We start from the raw sequence: 21,489 nt of genomic DNA on the forward strand, positions 1-21,489 counted from the left end.
CTGCCTGATTAGACTCCTAATCAGGGCCTAGTCAACTAGTTACTTTTCTGAGAAGCAACAGATCTCTAATGAAGAACATGAAAAGGTCACAGGCTGCAGGCAGCATGGAGGAATACGTTTGAACACTAAATGAACATGTTATGTAAGAGGCGTGAGGTTACCAATCACATCTCAAAGCTTTCTTATTTGGAGTAATGCTTCTTGTGAAACTAAACTAAACCAAGATAACAGATTAACTAATGGCTCAATTTCATGAAACATTATAGAAGGCTTTTTTGCTGCCTGATAAGACCCCCTTAACTTCTGGAGCAGATCTAGATCCGACTCGCGACCAAGGTTTTTAAGCTTTTAATTTGGAATATGCAAGAATGAGCCCAAACATTGTTGCATGAGTTGCAAAATGCTGTTAATAGAAAGCAGCCACATAAACTGAGACAGGTGAAAAAAGGATTTGTGCAGTTTCCCCTCTAGATTCCACGGGCTTGCAACATCTGTAATTTAGTCATCTGGCGGACTCCCTCAAACTGAGCAATTAGTGTAACCGCAGAATAAAGTCAGTTTCATCGTAAACATTGTAGAAAACTGAAAAGCAGATCTAATGCCTGTAGAGTGACCATGTTTGAGAGAAAACACTCGGACAGAAACTGTGTGAGAAAAGGCAGGAGAGTCTTCTTGGTCTCAGCTTGGACTCATGAGAGAATCTTTTAGAAGCATTAAAGCTGCACAAAGACTCAAAACAAGACACAAGACTGACTCCTAAATGAGAGGCTGGAGTCTCACAAAGAGACTTGTTATATTTCAGCATCATAACTTGATGAAAATTTGACACTAGATCCTTTTCAGAGTGTGTCCTCTTGGTGGTAAACAAACCGTCCTCCTCGGAGCCATGCTGATAACGTGTCAGATCATCTCAACATGAAATTCCTCAGCAGAGGAGAGAGATACTCAGATATGAATGCATGCAGAGATTTCCAGATCGTTTCATAGTCTTTTATTCATGGAAAGTTTGCTTGTGCTCTCAGTGTCAGTAAAGAAACATGTAAATTATGAGAAAAACTCTCAGCCTGCGAGATTTTCCCCTCGTTAAACGTCCAAACAATATATCCTCTTTATTGTGTCAAATATCAGTACACGCGTGTCCTCGTCCGGGACACGATTCAAATGAACAAGTCGTAAAGCAGTAGTCAAAAGATTAAAAACCAAAATACACAAGTGATAAAAAGAGTCCACCACCAAAAGAGTGCAAAAACTAAATCTGGGTTTTGTAGAAAGCAAGCAGAGGGAGCATTTATTTAGAAACTTTATTTTCCACTTTACAGTTTTGTCTCCTCGATAATGTTTCAATCTGATCTCCAATTAAAGCCCTGAACAAATCATAGCACAAAGAATAATGTCAACAACATACATTTACATCAGAGGTCTTTAGTTTTCTTTACTGGGTGATTTTGTTCGACAAACGACAGAATCGATGAACACGTGATGGTTAGTACAGACTGTGCACGTTTCTCTTTTGTAATCTTTTTTTTAGTGGTATAGGTAGGAAAGGTCATTATTCAAAAACAAAATAACAAATAATTTGCAATTAGCACCGTTACTGTGATTTATTTTAACTTAGGGATCAGCACCTCGTCCGGTTAGTAGTGACTAGGAGTTGTCATACTGCTGCTGCTGCTGCTGCTCAGAGGAGCTTAGATGATGAGGTCTTTGTCGACGTCCTCTGCAAACACAAAGACACAAAACATCCGTCAGCGCGTAGAAACATCCTTATGTGATTTAATAAAACATCAAATGATTATATACAGTAATAATAATAATTTACCACTGAGAGAGCTACAAAAAATACAGATTGAGCGGTTCTGACACCTTCTCGGTGGTGTAGATGACAGGCCTCAAATATTCAATTTGTTACTTTTTTAAAATTATTAATATTTAATATTTTGGGAGTATTTAAGCATGTTGCCAATAAAAACATAATTTGTCCCAATATTCTTCCAATTAGGTGAAAAAATTTTTTTTTAGCAACTGTCTTCGAACATGATAAAAACGACAAGATTTATTTACCAGATTGTATAATGAAGTTATTATTTAATGTAGAAAAATAACATTTTGGATTTCCGCTATCCTTTAATGAAAGAGTTGGCTGTTTTTCTCTATTGTTCATCCATCCATTCTCTATATCGCTTATCCTGTTCAGGGTTGCGGGGGGCTGGAGCCTATCCCAGCTGTCATTGGGCGAAAGGCGGGGTTACACGTGGACTGACTGCCAGTCAATCACAGGGCTGACACATAGAGACAGACAATCTTTCGCACTCGTACCCACACCTACGGGCAATTTAGAGTCACCAATGAACCTTACAAGCATGTCTTTGGACTGTGGGAGGAAGACGGAGACCCTGGAGAGAAACTACGCATGCACGGGGAGAACATGCAAACTCCACACAGAAAGGCCCACTTTTCCCAAACCGGGGTTTGAACCGGTGACCTTCTAGCTGTGAGGCAACAGCGCTAACCACTGCTGCACATTACTACAAAGACAGGTTCTTATTTTTAGTTGGACCATAGTGAGTTTGTTGCTCCGGGATTCTTTTAAAGCAAACAGGTGATACTCACGGTCCTTGATGCCGAAGCAGCTGGCCCACTCCTCCAGGGCGATGTATTTGTCGTTGTCAGCGTCGCACTGCTCGAAGAAGCGGGTGGTGCAATGCTCCATGGGAATGAGAGGAGCGCGCAGGGGGGAGAGCTCTGTGTGGGTCAGGTATCTGGTGGTGTACAGGCACAACAACAAGCAAAGTAGTATTAATTCATAGATGAATTATCAATGCACATGTTTCTGTTGTGTATGCTGTGTTTCCCTGTGAGAAAATATAAAGAGAGTCTCATGATCTCGTTTAAAATCTTCATCACAAGGGAACAAAATGCACCAAAAGTTAAACTCTTTACTTGAAAACAAAAGTCATTACTGCCAAGCAGAGAAAATGGAATAGAGAATGCTCGACAATTTGTGTTGTTGCTGGTGCATTTAGAGCCTAGCAGCCACTTCATCATTTTTAGAAGTAGTTTTAAAGTGAACAGCAGCTGTTCTCTGTTGGATCCATCACTTTCTGTCTGCATCTCATGTGGTGTGAGATCAGCAGCTGCGTCATCCACCCTGGAAACCAATCAGCTCTCCATCTGCCACAAACTCAACCACTGCCTGAGCAGCACAGATATTTTGGTTTAGAAGCTCTTACATGTGCTGACTCCGCCACGTCAGATAACCACATTTATTTCCAAAATAGCTCCTAATGTTTTCCGCCTCTGAAAGATAGCTACGAAGGACAATTAACTGGTCTAAATGTATGTGAAAGAGTCCTTTTGGCCTTCTACGTACCCGTCGACGGGGTGCTGGTCGAGCTGGCCGAACTGCCAGTGGACGGGGAAGATGTACATGTTGTAGTTCTTCTCGAAGTCGTGAGCCAGCAGGTCCAGAGAGTGATCACCGGCCTGCAGCCTCTTCTCGTTCTCGAAGATCTTCTTCACCTGAAAGATCGGAAAGAGGAACTCAAGATGACCAAAAAGTCTTCAACACACAACTTGGCTTTAGTTTTCCCAACTAGATAAACATTTCTATACTTAGTTAGATAAAACTTTTTGTGTTGAATTCTTTGCTGAGGTGGGTGCATGTCATTTGTTGACGTTGGCAGACTCCATTTTGAATTAAGCTAGTAATGTAGCATACTGTTGGCGTCGTAGGAGGGCTAAAGAGAGGCGAGGCATTCAGGGGCATGTATAAGTGTCACATCTTTGGATTTTCCCATTAAAACCTCTTTAAATCTGTCCACAGGTTTTAAAAGGGATACAAAAAGATGGACACAACATTGTTTAAAATGTGTGATGCGAGTTTATTAATCCATCTAATGACATTTTAAGTGTTTAGATTCATGTCAGAGCTTTTAACACTTTGTTCTGCATCTTCAAAGAAATCATGGAGCCTCATTAAATCAGCATAAAAGCTTGTTTTCCTTTTCCAACTTTATGTTGTACACACGTTAAATAGACTGTTTAGAGAGCGGTGTGGACTAAAGCACTTGTACAGTGGATGTGTCACTTCTTATTTCAGTCTTATAAACATTTCCACAGTCTGACTGGATGATGTTCTTAAACTGTTTGGATTACACTTTGTTCTTTACGAGCCTTTCAGGCTGTTAACTGTGTGTTTAAATACAATAACACTGTGTGTGGTGCAGTGGTATACAGTCGTTCCCCTTAACTATGAGGAGGAATATCTCTCTTATTAAGAGGGTATCTGAGTGGGCTGTATTATCAACATGAAGTATATTTTACATCCATCCTTTTCCTAATGACGCCTCACCCTGAGCTTCTGCTTCTCGGTCAGCAGGTTGTTGTCCTCGTCGCGCTCGTACAGAGTCACCAGAACGTTCTTCAGCCAGTCCCTCATACGCAGGGGGAACTCATTCAGCTCGGTGTCCATGCAGGGCTCAATGACTGCAGGGATCAAACATCAGGATCAGCACAAGAGGACAGACTTTATCTTCAATCATAATTCAGACATATCAGGCAATAAATGAAACCTCTGAAGCATCAGAGGGGTCACATAGGAGTCAGTCAAGTGTTCCCAACTAACAATAAAAAAACATGGAACTTTAAAAACTTTTAATGTGCCGTGAAAAATAAAGGCAGAAAATGAAACAAATATTGATGTCATTTCATCCTAAAATATCTCAGATGCACACCCTGTTTGATTCTGTTGTGCTCAACACCACCTTGATCTCCATTTGCACCCTTCAGCCCTGACTAATCTCACAGTGTGTGTGTGTGTGTGTGTGTGTGTGTGTGTGTGTGTGTGTGTTTGTGTGTGTGTGTGTGTGCGTCATGTTCAGTTTGAACAGTGGAAGAAATGCAGCCTGCGTGTTTGGACAGATCCTCCCAGAGCTGAGCTGCAGCCTGGAGGCCAGACACGACTCTGTGAGCCGCCCATCAGTCACAGAGTCAAGCTTCCAAACGCTGAAAGGAACACTCCTGAGAAAAGCTTCGGCTGCGTAGCTTATCACACAGATGACGAGGAAATAAACAAGGACAAAAAACTCTGGATACAACTGATCCCTCAAGTGAGCAAACAGAAACAGGAACCACAGGATGTCAAAACAACAAAAATCTAAAGATCACTAAAGATAACAAGAAGCTAATGTGGTTAAATTATCTTTAAGAGCATTTCCACGAACATTAAAACAAAGAGCCTGAAATCCAAAGTTTTCCAAACAACAGAAGTCTCCAAACAAACTCTTTTTCCCATTAAGCATCTGTTGTGCCCCCTCGTGTGTTGGATTTGTTTTTATTTATTTTAATGAATGCTAGATATCAATAAAAAGAGTCTCTGGTGTTCTTGTGATTTTCTAAAAAGATTTTCTGAGTTTAGCCCGTTGATTTTTACCTGGGCCAACACGGTTTTTCTTTCAATGCTGTTCGTCAGTAAGTTTCCAGAAAAACTCCTGGCCTGATTTGACTGAAACTTGGTGGAAGGGTGCAGCATGGGACAGAAAGAAGAAGGAGGAACCCATTCAATTTGGAGTGATCTGAATCAGACTCACGATAAAAGCAGATCCTTGTATAAGAATTATGCTTCCAGATGTTGCTCGACTGTCGGCCCTGTCTGACGTCTACGGTCTCTGAGCTCCCTTCTGGTTCTAATGAGCTCTGTAGTGGTGCACAATGTATGCATATTGGTGGATCGACACTTCTTTTATAAGATTTATCTATCGGTGCTTTTTGGCGCTTATGGTGGTCTGCCTTTTTGGATTCTGTGGTGGTTTCGAGTTGACTCATTTTTCTCTCCCTAAAAGACTGACAAGTCACAGTCTCATGATCTACCTACACACCTGAACATATTTTTATCCCAAGTGTAAAAATGCAAACAGGTTCAAATACAAGCGATGGCCTTTTTAAATCTGAGGTGCATTATCTTTCCGCCTTATTTGCCAACATTACCATCTGGCCCCTGAGAGACGGGTGTGTCCAGGGCGGAGTTAAATACTCTCCAACGAGACATTCAATGACTCGGAACAGTCTAAATAATCCCTAAAGTAGAGTTCAGTCTTTATTAAGATGTTCATCATGTCTGATGATATTTCAGACAAAAGATTAAATCCATGGTCTTGGCTTTGATCCTGTTGTTTCACTGACTTTTAACAGTTGATGGGTCGAGTTATATGTTTGATTCTGCTGTACAGTTTGAACAAAAACTACCAAACACTGGAGAAGTTGGTGGTTTGGTTTACACACTAAAATGTCCTCATTGAGAGTTCTGTGTTGGAAAAAGATCCTCCTCTTTCCTGACACGTTTAGCTTAAACCAGAACCTTAAAGTAGGCGAAGCCTGGACTTGGTATGCTGACACATGCTGACAATCGTGGTCAGAAATGGAGCAGTAACAGGTTAAAGGATCGTTTTCTGTAGGTCTTTGGAAAACTCTGCCTCACTTAAAGTTTGGACTGAGAGTCCGAGGAAACAGAGAGTGTGAGAGCTCACATTTGCAGGGTCCGATGTAGTCCAGGTGCAGCTTGTGGCCCTTCTTGGTTCCCTCCAGGGTGCACTTGGTGGCAAAGAAGTGGCAAGAGGTGTCGTAGGTCTTGTTGTCGGTGCCGCAAACCTGGAACAGAAGACGTCAACAGGTGAGTTCTCAAAGGTGTCTGTCTGACGATATTTCATTAATACATAAATACATGTTAATACAAGAAATTTAAGCTGTCAATAAAGTCTCTACATCCACAAAAATTAATTCCTGCATCCATGGCCTAACTAACCTTAACTAACCTGCATGGTTGCAACTCCTGGGTGAGATTAAACACGAATAAAGTCAATTAAAGACAAGGTGAGGATCGATTATTTTCAGACTCACATGCTCGAACTCTCCCTCAGCAGCGAGGCAGGAGGAGGGGTCCTGGCACACACACATGGGGGTGTTGCTCTCATCGACCTCACACACTTTGCCCTTCTTGCAGTGGTGGTTCAGGCAGGGATCTGTTGGAAAAGTTCAGGTATAAAAGCAGAGTTACAGTCTCTTTCTTAGTAAGCAAACACAGATTCAACAGAAGCTAAACAGACACCCTGACCCCGTCCAGACACAAATACTTTCCAGTCCTTTGCTGCTGTTTTTGCCAAAAGAAGACTGAAAGAACATCATTCAAAGATGACAGGATTAATAAGCAAAATGACTGCACAAAGACTTTAGCAGCTTTTGGTCAAAAAGAAAATTACAGTCTAGGAAATGCCGCTTCATGAAAAGCAGAATAAGTCATGGAAAAATAAACCTGGACAGAAGCAGAGCTAAAGTGAGCTGGAAAGAGACTGTGCTTCATATTCAACTTAAACTAACAGTTTTTTGTGTGAGAAATCCAAACTATGTGCGTTTTTCTCTTGAGTATGAAGCTGCCTTCTTCGGGCTAAAGGATTCGATCCTCTCCAGTTGAAGTCAATATCCGCCATGCAAACAGAAGTACGGAGTTCAGTCAATCTTTCAGCGCTGCTCGGGTAGAACTGAATACCTCACCCTGAACACTTTGTACAGTCGGACTGTTTTCGTGCTGCCGGTGTTGCCTGTGGTTCAGTCACTGCCACTTAAAGCAGGGTGGAACATGAAATTACAGCCGTCTCCTCTCAGAATGAGGCAGTCTGTTATTATGGCTGTTCAATTTGCCAGTCTGAGGCTTCACTAAATCCTGCAAGCTCAAATACTGTAGCCGGAGGGCCGAGGAGCGAGAGGCGTTCTAAATCACATGTTGTCAAAGCATGTCGACACATTTCATACCTGGAGCTGCTCACACGTCTCAATCTAAAGGATTTATGGAAGTTTGAGTTTTTTATTTTAGGTCAGGTGACTGTCGATGTTCTGTGTATAGAAATGTGTGCCAGTACTGTGTTTGTATGTGCACACATCTACAGAGAAGGAATGTAACGGACCGCCATTGCTCAGAAAGTTCTGTTGAAGTTTTAAGGTGTTCGACAAATTTCTCATTTAAGTTTTATCATCTCTACAGAAGCAAGCTCCTTTTTTATTTAACACATCTGAGTACGATTTGTGTATTCATTTACATTTCAGCCTTAAAGACACTTCATATTAGACAACTGGTGTCATGGGTGACTTTACCATCTTCTAGAGTCACTGTATTATTTTTACTGCAACCCTTCAGTGCCTTCGTTTGCCACTTGAGGCAGCTGTGAAGATAAATAAATCACCTTTTAAGTTGATTTGTTGAACTTGTGTGAACAGTTTCTTATTTACTCATCCTGCAGATGTTTACACACCCACACATGTGGGACCTTCAAACAATGTGGGGACGTCACCCTGAAACCCACAAGGTAAACCAGTAAGACCTGATTTATGGTTAAAGGTGAGGTTAGGGACGGGATTAGTCATATAAGTGGTTTTGGTGTAAGGCAGAGTGTGTCATGTCTGCTCTTATGGGGTCTCACAATCAAAGCAATAACAACATTTTAGTTTGTACATTTCACACATTACAACTTTCAGTTTGGTTAATCAGCTGGAAATTGATGTAAGTCAATGCAATGTCCTCCAAAGTTAGAAAAACAAGATTTAGTGAGTGTGTTTGTCAACTTACTCTCGGCAACAACGTCTTCAACAACCTCAATGGCCTCATCAAACTCTCCGATCTCGATCTGCACTGGGTTGGCCCCAACCTCGGCCTCCTGGGGAACATGAGAGGTCAAAGGTCAGACTGTAAGCAGCTAAAGCTTAATGAACTTCACGCAAAGGAATGTAGTGTCACCAGGGGTGCAAAGCGATCAGAGGGTGTGACTGACGGGGAAAATAAGAGTCCCTCTCTCAGTTTTCTTGATGCGTTTTTACTTCATGCACTCTCTGAGTTTCGTCTTGCAGATGATTTCTGTGCAGAAGTCTTCAGGGTCTATTTCTGCACGACTTCCACTTAAACCAAACCGCTTAAATATCCCTGGTTTCCTGAAAAATCTTTAAACGTCACCACTAAAGGAGGTTCCTCCCTGAAGGCCAAACAGAGTCTGGGAGCAGCGAGACCATAATATCCAACAATAACAAGCAGCTGGGTCCACATGTGGTGAAGCCATGAAACACGTAATGGCTTCCTGACCGGCTGGCAGGCTGATCGGCCGGCTAAAATTAACAGCTGTGGGATCTCTGGTCCCGCTGGACCTCTGGAGCAGGAAACGATAAAACGTTCACATGAAGTCTCGCTGCTTTGGTTTTGCACTGAGGTATTTTAGTGATTACAATGTTCTCTGTTAGAAAAGTAAATGTGAGCCTCTATTAAAATAAAGGGATCTCTGCCTCTCCTAATAAGGCGATAACGTGGAGGGAGCTGGAAGGACAGCGAGTCTTCAACCCTGTTTGTTGGAAAGATCTGACAGATTGGTAAGTGTTTGGTAAATGTCCAGATCTAAGGTTTCAACATTAGCAGATTTGCCTGCTTGTCACACAGCACAGTACTGGCTCCACTTGACTTTACTCGCTTGGAAGAGGTACTTGTACTTCCTCTACTTTGTTTTTCACTGCAGATAGTACCTGCTCACTGTAGGCAGGGTTCTTAGCTTGGCGTTGGTTGTGTTTTGCTCATGTTTGTGGCCTTCATGTGACACAAAGACTGACTGAAATTTGTGTAACATAATGGACACAATGAATGTAGGTTCTTGTAAATTCACTTTGGTATTAAAATGCATGCCGTGAATCTGTTCTGATCTCTCACCCCTTTGAGAGTAATGGGAGGGGTGTGCAGGGGGTCAGTGTTCTAAGTCAACAATGTCGCCCCTGCTCAGCTCTCTTTCAACTAAGTCGAGTTGATCGAATCGAGCCGTTCCATTTAGTGGGAATGAATTGAAAGAGTAATACAGCTGTGGGCGTGAAACATTAACAAATACCACTGAACTTCTTTGGCTGAAGAATGGAAACCCCAAAGCTCCACCACAGATCAGATAATCTCTCTGAGCAGCTGCGTGGCTCGGGAAAACATCACAGACGCCAAATCAAACTCACATGAGAGCAATGAGTATCTGGGTCAGGTTTCCCAAGCAAAACAGTCCACGACCTTTAAAAACAAACCAGCTTCGCAAACCTTTATGGATGATCTTGTCCACACAATAGTTACTGCTTTTTTGTGGGAAATCTTAATAATGAAGTTTGGAGGGCGACAAACCAAAGCAGACCTTCAGATTGAAAACAAGCCAACAGTTTATCCAGATTACTTTGAGGAAAACTGAAAGTTTGCTGACCTAAACATCAGAAATAATCCCTTATTGCACAAGAAAACTATGTGCATGAATACTGAAACAGGTCAGATTTAGTCACCAGTTAAACAAATAAGTAAATCCGGGACATATCTTCCAGTGGAATTATGCTTTTTGTATGTTTCAGGCCTCCATAGGCTGAATTGCAATTCTTTAAAGATATTGAATATTTATCACCTTTAGTTTGTGTAATGTCAATTACAATGGTTTGTTCTCAAACAGGATGAACATCAGGACTGACCTCAGCGACTGGCTCCTCAGTCACCAGCTCCTCTTCCATGATGGGGTCCTCCTCAATGATGGGGTCCTCCTCCAGGATGGGCTCCTCCTCAGTCTGGGACACACACACGCACACAAAACAGTTACAACTCTTGCATGTGAACACACTCTTGTGAATGCTCAGAGAAAAAACACTTGAGTAAAGGAGGTCAGAGGCAGACAATGATCTCATTCACATGTGCAGCTACACAATTGCACACCGGAGAAACACGCATACACACACTTTGAGTCTTCACGCACATTCAACTACATCCTAAAGGCAAGGGAGGAAATTGATTTAGACTACAGCAATAGGAACCCACGAGAAGATACACACAGGAACTTCACTTTGATAGGAAAACACAATTATCAAGTACACACACACACACACACACACACACACACACATAGAGACACTCCCAGAGGCAAACTCTCACACGTGAATGGATAATAACACAGGAAAGGAGAAAGGAGGAGACACAAACTCAGGATAGGCACACAAAGAGAGGAAAATGATCATAAAAGCAGACCACACACACACACACACACACACACACACACAAACACACACACACACACACACACACACACACACACACACACACACACACACACACACACAGTATCACTTACAGGAGCAGCCATGGCGTGGCCAGCCAGGCACAGGACAAAGACGATCCACACCCTCATCTTCAAAGTCTGTGGAGACAAAAAAACAACAACAGGTGAATTAATTTTACTTTAAGCGGTTAAACAGGGAAGTCACACACACAATGTCATTGTCATTTTATTAATATTCCTGTTAGAGTGCAAATGAAGAGGCGGACAACAAGTCAACAAACACAGTGGGTCCTGAGACGGTTCCTTGAGGAACACCAAGATGCTAAATGAGGCAGCGCTCGGTTTGAGTATCAAAATGATTCCAAACAACCTCTGATTCTTATATAAACTTACTTTATCTGTAAGTTTGGAGGTATGGATTGCTTCTCTTGCAAGTCTTATTATGAGCTTAAAACGACAAATGATATAGTGCACTTTGCAACTCATTGTCTTCTAAGTAGTTTTAGAATTAGAGATGATCAAGTCTAAACAATAACCTCCCTCCTCTCTGAAGCCTTTCCAAACACAACAAAAGCATCTGGACACAACATGTAACACGACTCTCTCTCTGCAGACTAATGGAAGCTCTCCAGCTTCCCAAACAAAACCCTCACTGTCTGCTGTGTTTGCTGGCAGCTCGGGCTGAAATTGTCTGTGGCTGTTTGTGGTTTTGTTGAGCAGACTCTCCCAGAACATCATTTCGCCCACTGAAAGGGATTTTCTCTCATTCTGGAGCGTAAATCAAAGCGAGCGCAGTAGGTGATTGCGCTAAATTAGGCTTCAGAAATGCGTCTGGAACAGGCTGGGTCGACTTATCTTTCTGCCATTTGGATGGAAACAGGCCTGTAAACGGCTCCTGTCTTTATGTACTCTTTCACAGCGGCGTTTTTTCCAAGACCTGAGGCAGCATATTTTAACTCCTCATATTTCCACAGGCCTCTGTTTGGAAACATGACTTTTTATATGGCTTTGCTAAACACATATTTACATTTGTATACCCATGACTGATTATGTAAGACCCTGATGTGTGATTTTGGGGAGTTGAATGAGGAAGGAGCGAGGTTCATTTCCCACTGTGGCCATCTGTGTGATACTTAGAGTAATATGAGGTGATTTGGTAAAAGCCTACATCTACACGCTTGTAATACCAGCTCCCAATGCTGCAAGAAAAAAGCATCTATATGTATTTTTCTTTTCTACGTTGTCCTCTTTTTTGGGGCATACTTCAATGCTATTACTGAAGGCGTTTAAACTAGCTGTGTTATTAGTTTTTACATAAGCCATTTTATGTTGATCTTTGCCCGGGATTATGCATGTTTTGTTGTGTTCTTTTGGACTAGATCTGTAAATCACTGATCAGCCCATGATGTGTAAAAGCGCTAAAGAAATGTGCCCTGACATGTTAGCAACACATTGTAAAAGTAACTGTGCCATGTAAGAACTGACAAAGGAGCATAAATGTTTTAAATCATTGGCTACAAAATGTGACAGTACCCCTTTTCATAACATTACGACCAATATGAGCTGTATTTATATTTGTTAGGCCACTACCAAGGTAATTGTTTGGTGTTTCGAAAACTCTGAGCCTTTTGTTAATGTCCGTAATATTTGGTTATCAAATATTTGTGACCAATATGTTTATGTTGGGGCAAGTATGTAGCATGCCACACACCACAGCATTTATAGCATAAGCTAATTTGCAAAGCCCTTTCCTAGACGACCATTTAGAAACTCTTAGCAAATACATTTTAAACAGAAATTTCTCACTAACTATTGGACGGCTTGGAACAAAAATTTGTACAGGTTTTCACAATCCTACAAGGATTAATCCTAATGATTTTAGTCATCCCATAGCATTTAACTCTAGCGCCACTACCAGTTCACAAATGTAGGTTTTTTCCAACACTATGGTTTCTGACTAAATCCCTGAAAAAACATCTCCATAAGCGTTAGTTGTGCTTAATGTTTTGTGATAGTTAACAGATGTTAGTAAGCTTAAATGATTACCTAAAACACTTCAAATATTTATCATTATACTAGCTCAACAGCCTGTTAGCATTATTACACCCGGCCTCATAGAGCCGCTAGCATGGCTGTAGACCCATAATCCTGTGCATGTACAAAAGCGAACTTCCTTCCTAATCAGTTGTTGTTGCTTTTAGAACAAATGTGTGAAATTTGGCCACAAATTTAACACAAAAACATCCTTATCAAGTTTACACACCGTGCCAGGCTATTGTGTATTGAATAAAGTGGAAAACGTGACACTTTACATGCAAAGATCTACACTTCCTGTGAAACTTGGCTGCCATCACAGCAGAGTTCCCATGAGTCGCCAACCTCTCTGTCTATCTGTCTTCCTCTACTCTCCATCTGATCTGAGCCTCCATTGTTTAGAACTCTGAACCCTTTCTCCATTATTGCTTCTCTTCCTTCATCGCGTCTCATCTGAAGGACTGAATAAGGGTTCCTTTGTCGGGTAATGGAGCATGACATTGCTTAGTCTTCCTCCCTCTTCCTCTATTAGTTATCTCCCTCTCCACCCCTATGAAGTCAGCTGTTTCACCCAGACATCCAAGACAATCTCTCTCTTCCTCGCATCAAAGAACGTATGGCATATAAGGGTCAGTATCTCTGCAGGCAACTGTGAAGATCAACTGTTATTTTATCACCCGGTTTCCTTCATGTTGTTGTTTGCATTTTTGGCTTTGGCTGTGTCTCTTCTTAGTTTTTGAGCTGTCAGGGGCATTCCTTCAGACTGAAGTGAGCTGACACACTGCACAATAAACTGAACCCTGCAGGAGATCAGCGGGGGATAATAAGATTTACAAAACAGGGCTGAGAATGGCTGAAATTCCTGCATTGGCAGCAGGCTTAAACCGACAACAAATAAATAAAGTCAAACTTTCCAATCTCCTCTTGGAACATCTCAACGTTTCTCTGTTTTATCTTCATGTGCAGCAATTATCAACTTGGATGCAGAGATATTGAAGATAAATGCCACGGCGCTTAAAGACGACGCCGTGAGGGAAACTGAACTTGACATTTCAGGGGGAACTCGCTTCATTGGTTAGCAGGCGTCCTAAAAAACACATTGAGGCCTCTTGACACGCAGCGTCTGAATAGGGCGACATGTTCGGACAGATGCAGAGAAGTTTGCATACGGTTGAACAAAAGTAGAGAGAACTGACGAACCCTGAAGCGGCACAAAAAGATCCTGACATCACAAAAAAAAAGATGTATTGACTGTTCGCCTGTAGGTGCATTTTTCTTCTGTTGTCAAAATAGTCGAAATGCATGTTGAGAACTGACAGATCGTCTGTGATCTTGTATAAGATGTTGCAATCTTCCCTGAGAGCAAGTTTGTGCAGGCTTAAACATCAGATACACCCTGAGAACGTGCACGAGAGCCATCGCTTCATGCATTACATAAACTGCACCTACATTAACCTTATATGCTTACAGTGTAGACGGTAGCATTTAAAGAGATGCATTTATCTATAACATTCAACAGAGGTTTTTTTCGATGAAGACTTTGAATTCTTGTCACTGTTTGGAGAAACGTCTTCAAGAACCTCAACCAAGTCCGGTTGCCTTTTGGATTAAACTTTGAACATATAATGTCACTGATATATACAATAAACTTTATCAGGTGTTACAGCTGTATTTTTCCTTGCCATTTCCCAGTTCTCATAACAATCTAGACAATAAATCTTATCCAAATCTGCTCAGAGGATTGTGACCGAAAGGAGGAAAGTTTTAGTCCCAGACTGGCAGAAAGCTGTAAAAAGAAAACAACTGGTAGTTCTTCTTATTTGAGGTAAGTATTATGGCATTGTTTTGTTCTGCCTGCCAAAGGAAAATAGAAATCTTCCAGTGCTTAGCTCCGGGTCAAAGCAGGACTTTTTACAATGGCGACCACTGTTCCTGAAGGTCCAGAGATGAGAAGTCTTTAGCAGGCTCGGACGTGGAAAAATACAGCAACCCTGGCAGAGGACGCAGACGGTGACGTCTCCAAATAACCTGCACACAAGGAAACTTCTCAAAAGCGGAGCTAAAAAAAAAGCCAAGGTGTTCTGCTGACGGGAAATTTCGTAATGACACTCTCGTATAAGAAGCGTGTCTGACTGAGTGAGAGCTAAATGTGAGCGCAAAGAGGGGAAATATAAACCGGTCTCATCTCCAAAACATGTGGGGTGAGTATTTGATTTGGAGGGACGCGGTGTTCCCGTTGTATGTCCGCTTTAACATATTCCTGTTTGGTCAGAGAGAGTCGTTCGGCTCCGCTCTGCAGGAAGGAGGAGGCCGGACGACTGACGTAACAGCAAAACAAATTATTTTATTTGGAAAGCTGCTCTCATAATCAAACAGGGCCGAGGCTAAAAGGGAAACTTCAGGCTCATAAAGGGGCCCTTTTTCTCCTCAAATGTATTTAATTTGGGAGGTTAGTTAGGTAAGCAAGTGTAAACTCACTATGGAGGAAAACAACCTGTGCTGGAGCTGCTGCTGAGACAGAAATCTCTCTCTCTGATATCGCTCTCGTTTCTGTCTCGGTCCTCTCTCTCTTCTTCAGATGCTCTTTAAGCGGAGCAGATTTAGAGGAATTCTTTCTTCTTCTCCTCGGTGACATAACAGGCGGGTTTGTAGGCCATGAAAAACAACCTGTAGCGGACTGTGTGCCAGCAAACAGAACAGACAAACAACTCTGGCATGCAAAGGACTGTGAGGAGGCAAATACCCAGTAAGGCTCTGGGAGGAGACAGTGATTTCCTCTGTCTGTGTTGACTTCTGTAGACACGGGACTATTTTGATATGGAAAATCGTAGTTAATGAAATACCTTCCAAATCTCAGGTGTACTGCATGAAAGAGATCTATGTTACAGATATTAGGCATGAAGACTAAATAATTGGTTTCTTTGACTTGCAGTTTGCACCCAAGCATTTCCCACTGACAACGCTTCTACCTTCATATTTTATGTGATGGAACGATTGGTGTCAGTGTAGAGTTTCAGCTTCTTAAGACAAGGCAAGACAAGGGAGGAGATTCTCCTCGGGTGGCTTCCGTCAGTTGATTTTTTTAGGACCAAACAGGAGGGCAAAAGGTCAAACAGGTGTTAGAAAATCTGTCAGGAGATCTGAGTCTGCAAGTAAAGCCTTATTTCAGCTCTTTGAGGTGGGAAACTGTCAGAAAAAGTTTTCCTGCTGAAATGTAATTTAATGTAAAAATGTTAAAGGGTACCTTGAAACAGATGCTACCCTGAATTAAACAGTATAGGGTACCTTTTACCTTGTTTTTACCTTGAAACAGACGCTCAGGAGTCAAAACAGATGCTAAAAGGTAGCATAAAAGTCGACTCTCTAGGGTACCCAGAACAAGACGCTAAACTGTACCTTGAAACAGACATTTAATGGGTACCTCATAACAGGCTCTTAAGGGTACCTTGAAAAGGATGTTAAAGGGTACCCTGAAACAGATTATTAACAGACACTAACAGGAACCTTCAGAACAAATGCTAAAGGATCCCTCGACATGGATGCTAAATGCACTAAAGGGTATCTTAACACATGGCTAAGGGTACCTTAAAACACTCTCTTAAGAGTATCTGAGGCAGAGGCTTAAGGGAAACCTAAAACTGATGCTAAATGGTACCTTGACATGCTAAAGAGACTACCTTGTACTTCTGTGCATAAAAATGTGTATTTGTCGCAAGATATCTTACACACTGTTGTATGAGAATCTGCTAATGTATCTTGAACAGAGGATGTTATTTGCACAATAATGCTGTCCTGCAGCAGGAGATAAGCTTAGCTTTGAATGCCCCAACAAACTCTGTCCAGAAACAAATCCCAACATGTCATTTTGTAATTCAGTGATGTGCTTTGAATTGACTGCAGAGCATGTTAGAACCTCTGCCCCGGCACACAAGCAGTCAGAACAAAGACAATGATTGTTTACACACAAGAAACTTTGCAATTATAAGGTTGGTCTCTGCGACCTGCAGCAGCCGAGCTGGTCCCTCAACTGGCAATAAGACACCCACATTCAGTATCTCATTAGAGAGCACGTAGGGGGGAAATCCCTTCAGGTTGCGTGGACAAAGAGCAGCTTCAGAGACCACCATCACTCTGCGAGCACAAAGAGCACAAACAGGGAGAGAGGGGTGGAGGAGCACTAAGGGGGAAAGGATATGTAACCTGAGTTTCTGGTCACCGACCGAAGTTTGTCCCTTCCCCCCTTTTCCTCAAAAAGATCACATCCTTTCAACAGAATTGCACTTTTTAAACAACAGTACAAAATGCATTACTCTCTCTTTGATTTGGCTTTGATTGCACTTCTCTTTCATCCTTGCTCTCTCTTTACTTTGTGCAATTTTACATTATTGTTACTCTTAGCAGTACAGATGCTGCTTTCATCTGATCTCTTCTGCCTCTCCTGAAACACAAAAGTGCAGCACTTGCAGTCGACGTCTTCTTGGCTGAAAATCTGTGTCTGAAATTACTTGAGTCATCTCCAGTGACCCGTCTCAGTCTTCTTGTTGTCTGTACACTGCAAGAGGCCAGAAGACGTCAGCTCTGTGTGGTCAGTGTGGCAGCCAGCCAGCTCAGTGGTGTGCTAAAAACTCAATCAATTTGATGTTTGAAAATTCGGATTAAATTAAAGGTTAAGAGGAAAATGCAATAATAAACCAAACGCTGACACATAAACGTAGCTTTTGCTGCCCTAATAACAGAACTTCTACCAGCTCAAGAATTATTTTCCATTTGCTGTCCTGAGCACTCACAGCCTGCCACAAAGGAAGTGATGTGTTGTATAATTTGGGCTTGAAATAAGAAGAGGTCTGTGGTGTTAGGCTCAGTTTTCGTGGCTGAATAGACACAGAAAAGAGCGGATTAGATACCTAAGACGAAGCAGCCTCATGGTCTCCTGGTGCAGCGACACGGCGTGACTGGGCACCAAAGATGGAGACAATTTATGTTGTCTAATTCTCCTGTCTGCACCAGTTAATTATCTTCTTGCTGTATTTGTCTCTTCTTTTCTCCATTTCAACTCTCCTCTCCTGTTTTTATTCCTTAGTCATCGTCCTCTCCTCATCTCTTTGTCTTCCTGTCTCTATCTTTCTGCCTGTCTTTGCTTTCTCCTCTCCACGTCGAGCCCAGACAGCTGCACAATCCTTCCTTCCTGCGGGGGGATTAGAGTTTTTCTACATAATGCCAAGCTGGCCTGGTATTTCCCAGCATCCTCTGCTTAAACGCCACCACCCCCTCCCCTCCCTCCTCTCTCCTCCTACCTCGGTCCAAACCTGCCACCTCAACAATTAGGCAGCCAGAGACGCTCTGTTTCTACCTCCCTCATACTTATGCAGACACATTATCCTTCAGTCTCCCCAAAGAAAGCTCGGAAATATCCTCGACAGCTGTGACGAAAAGAGAAAACCAGAACTTCATGAAGAAACAAAAGACAGTGAGAGCGTTTGTTTCTCTTTAACTGTTCTTTTACGAGTAATTCAGAGTGAGAGGTGAGGAGAGAGTACATCGAGTCAGACTGAAACAACGTGCCAGAAGGCAGAATTACAACTTATAGTTTTTAAGGGTGCTTTTGAGCAACCTTTAATAAACATGGTGTCTGGGATTTGAATATTTACCATAATAGCATCATGTCACAATTTTAAAGCACTTAAAAGCGTCTCTGGGGGAAAATTAAAGGTGAAAACCGGATTCATGCGGTTAAAGATTTTCTCCAGACATCCAGACAGGTTAAAATATCTTTAAATCTCGTCAGAATTTGTGAAAATGCAACATTTCTAAAGTGTAACTGCTTGCCACATGATGTCTCCTACAACTGTGATCCAAAAAAAAAGTTTAAAATGTGAATAAAACAGTACAAATACGAGATCCTATCGTCCAAACTGATATATTTTCTTGTGTTTGTAAATTTGCACTCTTGCAGTCCCAACTTCTTTTAAATCAAGATCATACATCATACATCTGTACGTGGGGGCTTCAAGCTCATCACATTAAACTTGTGTTAGTTACATATCGGACCTCGAACGGCTTCCAAGAGAGCTGTGATGTCACATACATGTGTTTAAACTCATATTTCAGGTCAGCACAGAAAACCTTTCCTCCTTTAGCAGATGAATATCGAAGCAGCCTTCAAATGTGTTAAAATGTTCCAGGCAAATAGCAGATTTCTGCATGCGCATGTAAGCCGAAGAAAAACTCCTTCCTTTTGCACTCTAAACATAAACAATAAAGTATTTTCTTTGTTCTTCGAGTGTCAAACTGCACGTAGGATTCTGCACACTGAAGCTCAAATATCCACGTGACCGAACAACAGGCAGGACGCATTTTTTAAATGGATGGGGAGTTTTTTTCAACCACTGGCACACCCAAACCCTCTACATCTCTGTATCCAAAAGTACCACAGCGAGCACTGCTGCTCTGACAGCCTCCATGCTTCTGTTTTCATGCTTTCACACTCGGTTTCTGTCTCTTTAAGTATGTCCCAGAGGTGTTGGATGGACATAGAATTCAGGGCTATGAGCAGGCCTGTAGAGTTTTTCCAAAGCAAACTGGGAAAAGCATTTTTTCCTGGAGCCGTCTTTGTGCACGAGGGGATTGTCATGTTGAAACAGGCAAAGGCCAAACACAAGCTGTTGACACACTGTAGGGTTACCATTAACAGCTGCGGACCAACAACAAACCAAAGTATGCAAGAGTTTCAGCCTCTTTCTGCAAATCTGTGACGTCCCGGCACTTGAAGGCATCTGAACTAACCAACAGAGCGTTTCGAACAGCTGGTAACCGCTTACCATGGCAACCTGCATTCCTTTACATGGGAGTAATCAGAGAGGGGGATGACGGGGGGAGAGAAGGAGAGATATTTGTTGCAGAAACGCTCCCATTTTTCTATCACACTCCTCCTCCTCTGCCTTTCTTTCTTTGTCTCTTATTTATTTTCTTTTTTTCCACAACTTTCTACTCAGATAAACTCTGCAGAAGTCCATTTAGAAAACTGGGAATTCTCCAGAAACAAAGAGACAGCTGCAGTTTCAGCGTCAAACATAACTTCTACCGTGAATTTAACCAAATATTCATTGTTCAACAGAAGAAAATAAACCCTGAGACAAAACAAAACTTTCACCAACAGTCGGAGTCTGCATCTCCCTCCTCCTCCCCCAGGCTTTAACCCACAGAGCCCCCTACTCCCCCTCCCCCTCCTCCTCCCCCCTCCCTCTCCTCCTGTTGCCGATGTGGCACACAATACCTCCACAGAGAATGAGTCCTCATAATCACAGCTTGTTTACCTGCAGGGAGTGATTTTTCCTCGCAGCTGTTTGGGCAGTAATAACAGAGGAGAGTGTTCTCTGAGGTTTGAGGCCACGGAGGCTGCTTTCTAAACCAGGTGTCAGTCATTTTAAAGTCACTTTAAATTGTGGGAGAACAAGAGATTACCTCAGACAACACTGCAGGCAGTTGCTGGAGAATCTGTTGCAGGTTATTAAGCGTCTAAGTTTTAAAACTGGATTGAATTGCAGGTGGTAGCAGGTAATCTATGAGTGGTAAACACTAAGGAGAAAAGATTTTGCAGCTTTCTTCGCATTGGTCTGACTTGCAGAAAAGGAAACTGCATGTTTGCTTGATTAACTGCAGCTGACAAAGAAATGTGGATCCGTTTTAAAGAGGAGAAATCTGTCGTAAAGGTACAACTTCAGGAGAGTCGCTGCTAACTTTGATTCTTCTTTCACCCTATAAGTCCTGCAGACTAAAAAAAATAAGACTTGTAGCTCTTTGACAGAGCAGTTACACTTTACTCAAGTCCCTCTGTCACATGATAAATGACAGAGTCCAGAGACGTTGTGCAGAGTGAGCGCTCTTACCTTCAGCTTTGCAGAGCAGGGACAGCAGAGGAGAAGTCAGCAGTGTGCGGGGCCGGGACGATCTAACAGCCTCGCCAGTTCACACAGAAGACATTTCCAGTGGGACGTCCCAGTTTGGACACAGACCCCCGCTCCCTCCCTGCCCTGGTAGGAGGAGCTTATAATGTTAACACTGGGAAAGACTGGGGAAACAAAAATGTAGTAGGTTTGATTCGTAGACAGAAGATAAGCCTGTCATAGCCTTAAAAATGCAGCTCACTTTTCTAAATGTTTACACAAAAAACTGGACATTTTAAAGTAAAGCAACACAGAAACAGAGATGCCAGGGATTTTTGTGACAACATGCTGCAGGTTCTGTGTTGGTAATCTAAGGACGTTTACTTCCTTTATTGCAGTAAAAGGATTATTAGCCCCTTTAAGAGTGTTGCAACGAATGTAAAAGTTAAAGTATAACTATGTAAATGCAACAAGAAGACTTT

General features: G+C 42.2%; 1 protein-coding gene across 1 annotated transcript; it reads right to left on the reverse strand.

Moving 5' to 3' along the window:
* Nucleotides 1-1,287: 1,287 nt before the first annotated feature.
* On the reverse strand, nt 1,288-21,107 carry sparc (secreted protein, acidic, cysteine-rich (osteonectin)). Its single transcript, XM_069669815.1, has 10 exons — nt 21,011-21,107; nt 11,163-11,228; nt 10,513-10,605; nt 8,615-8,702; nt 6,895-7,016; nt 6,525-6,645; nt 4,352-4,485; nt 3,371-3,519; nt 2,611-2,759; nt 1,288-1,717 (listed from the first exon to the last, which is right to left on the reverse strand). Exons 2-10 carry the CDS (start codon nt 11,217-11,219, stop codon nt 1,689-1,691), a joined length of 942 nt encoding a protein of 313 aa, XP_069525916.1. The 5' UTR covers nt 11,220-11,228; nt 21,011-21,107; the 3' UTR covers nt 1,288-1,688.
* Nucleotides 21,108-21,489: the final 382 nt, after the last annotated feature.

The sequence above is a fragment of the Semicossyphus pulcher genome, unplaced genomic scaffold, assembly GCF_022749685.1.
Source record: "Semicossyphus pulcher isolate SPU_LCO1_2020_fin unplaced genomic scaffold, fSemPul1.0.p SCAF_2, whole genome shotgun sequence".
In the NCBI taxonomy this organism is placed as follows: domain Eukaryota; kingdom Metazoa; phylum Chordata; class Actinopteri; order Labriformes; family Labridae; genus Semicossyphus; species Semicossyphus pulcher.

Excerpts from the sequence above, each read along its gene's own strand:
- sparc (XM_069669815.1), bottom strand. The coding sequence starts at position 11,219 with ATGAGGGTGTGGATCGTCTTTGTCCTGTGCCTGGCTGGCCACGCCATG. Across the intron at positions 10,606-11,162 it reads GCCACGCCATGGCTGCTCCT|ACTGAGGAGGAGCCCATCCT; the intron begins GTAAGTGATACT and ends TGTGTGTCCCAG. Across the intron at positions 3,520-4,351 it reads CCGAGAAGCAGAAGCTCAGG|GTGAAGAAGATCTTCGAGAA; the intron begins GTGAGGCGTCAT and ends CCGATCTTTCAG.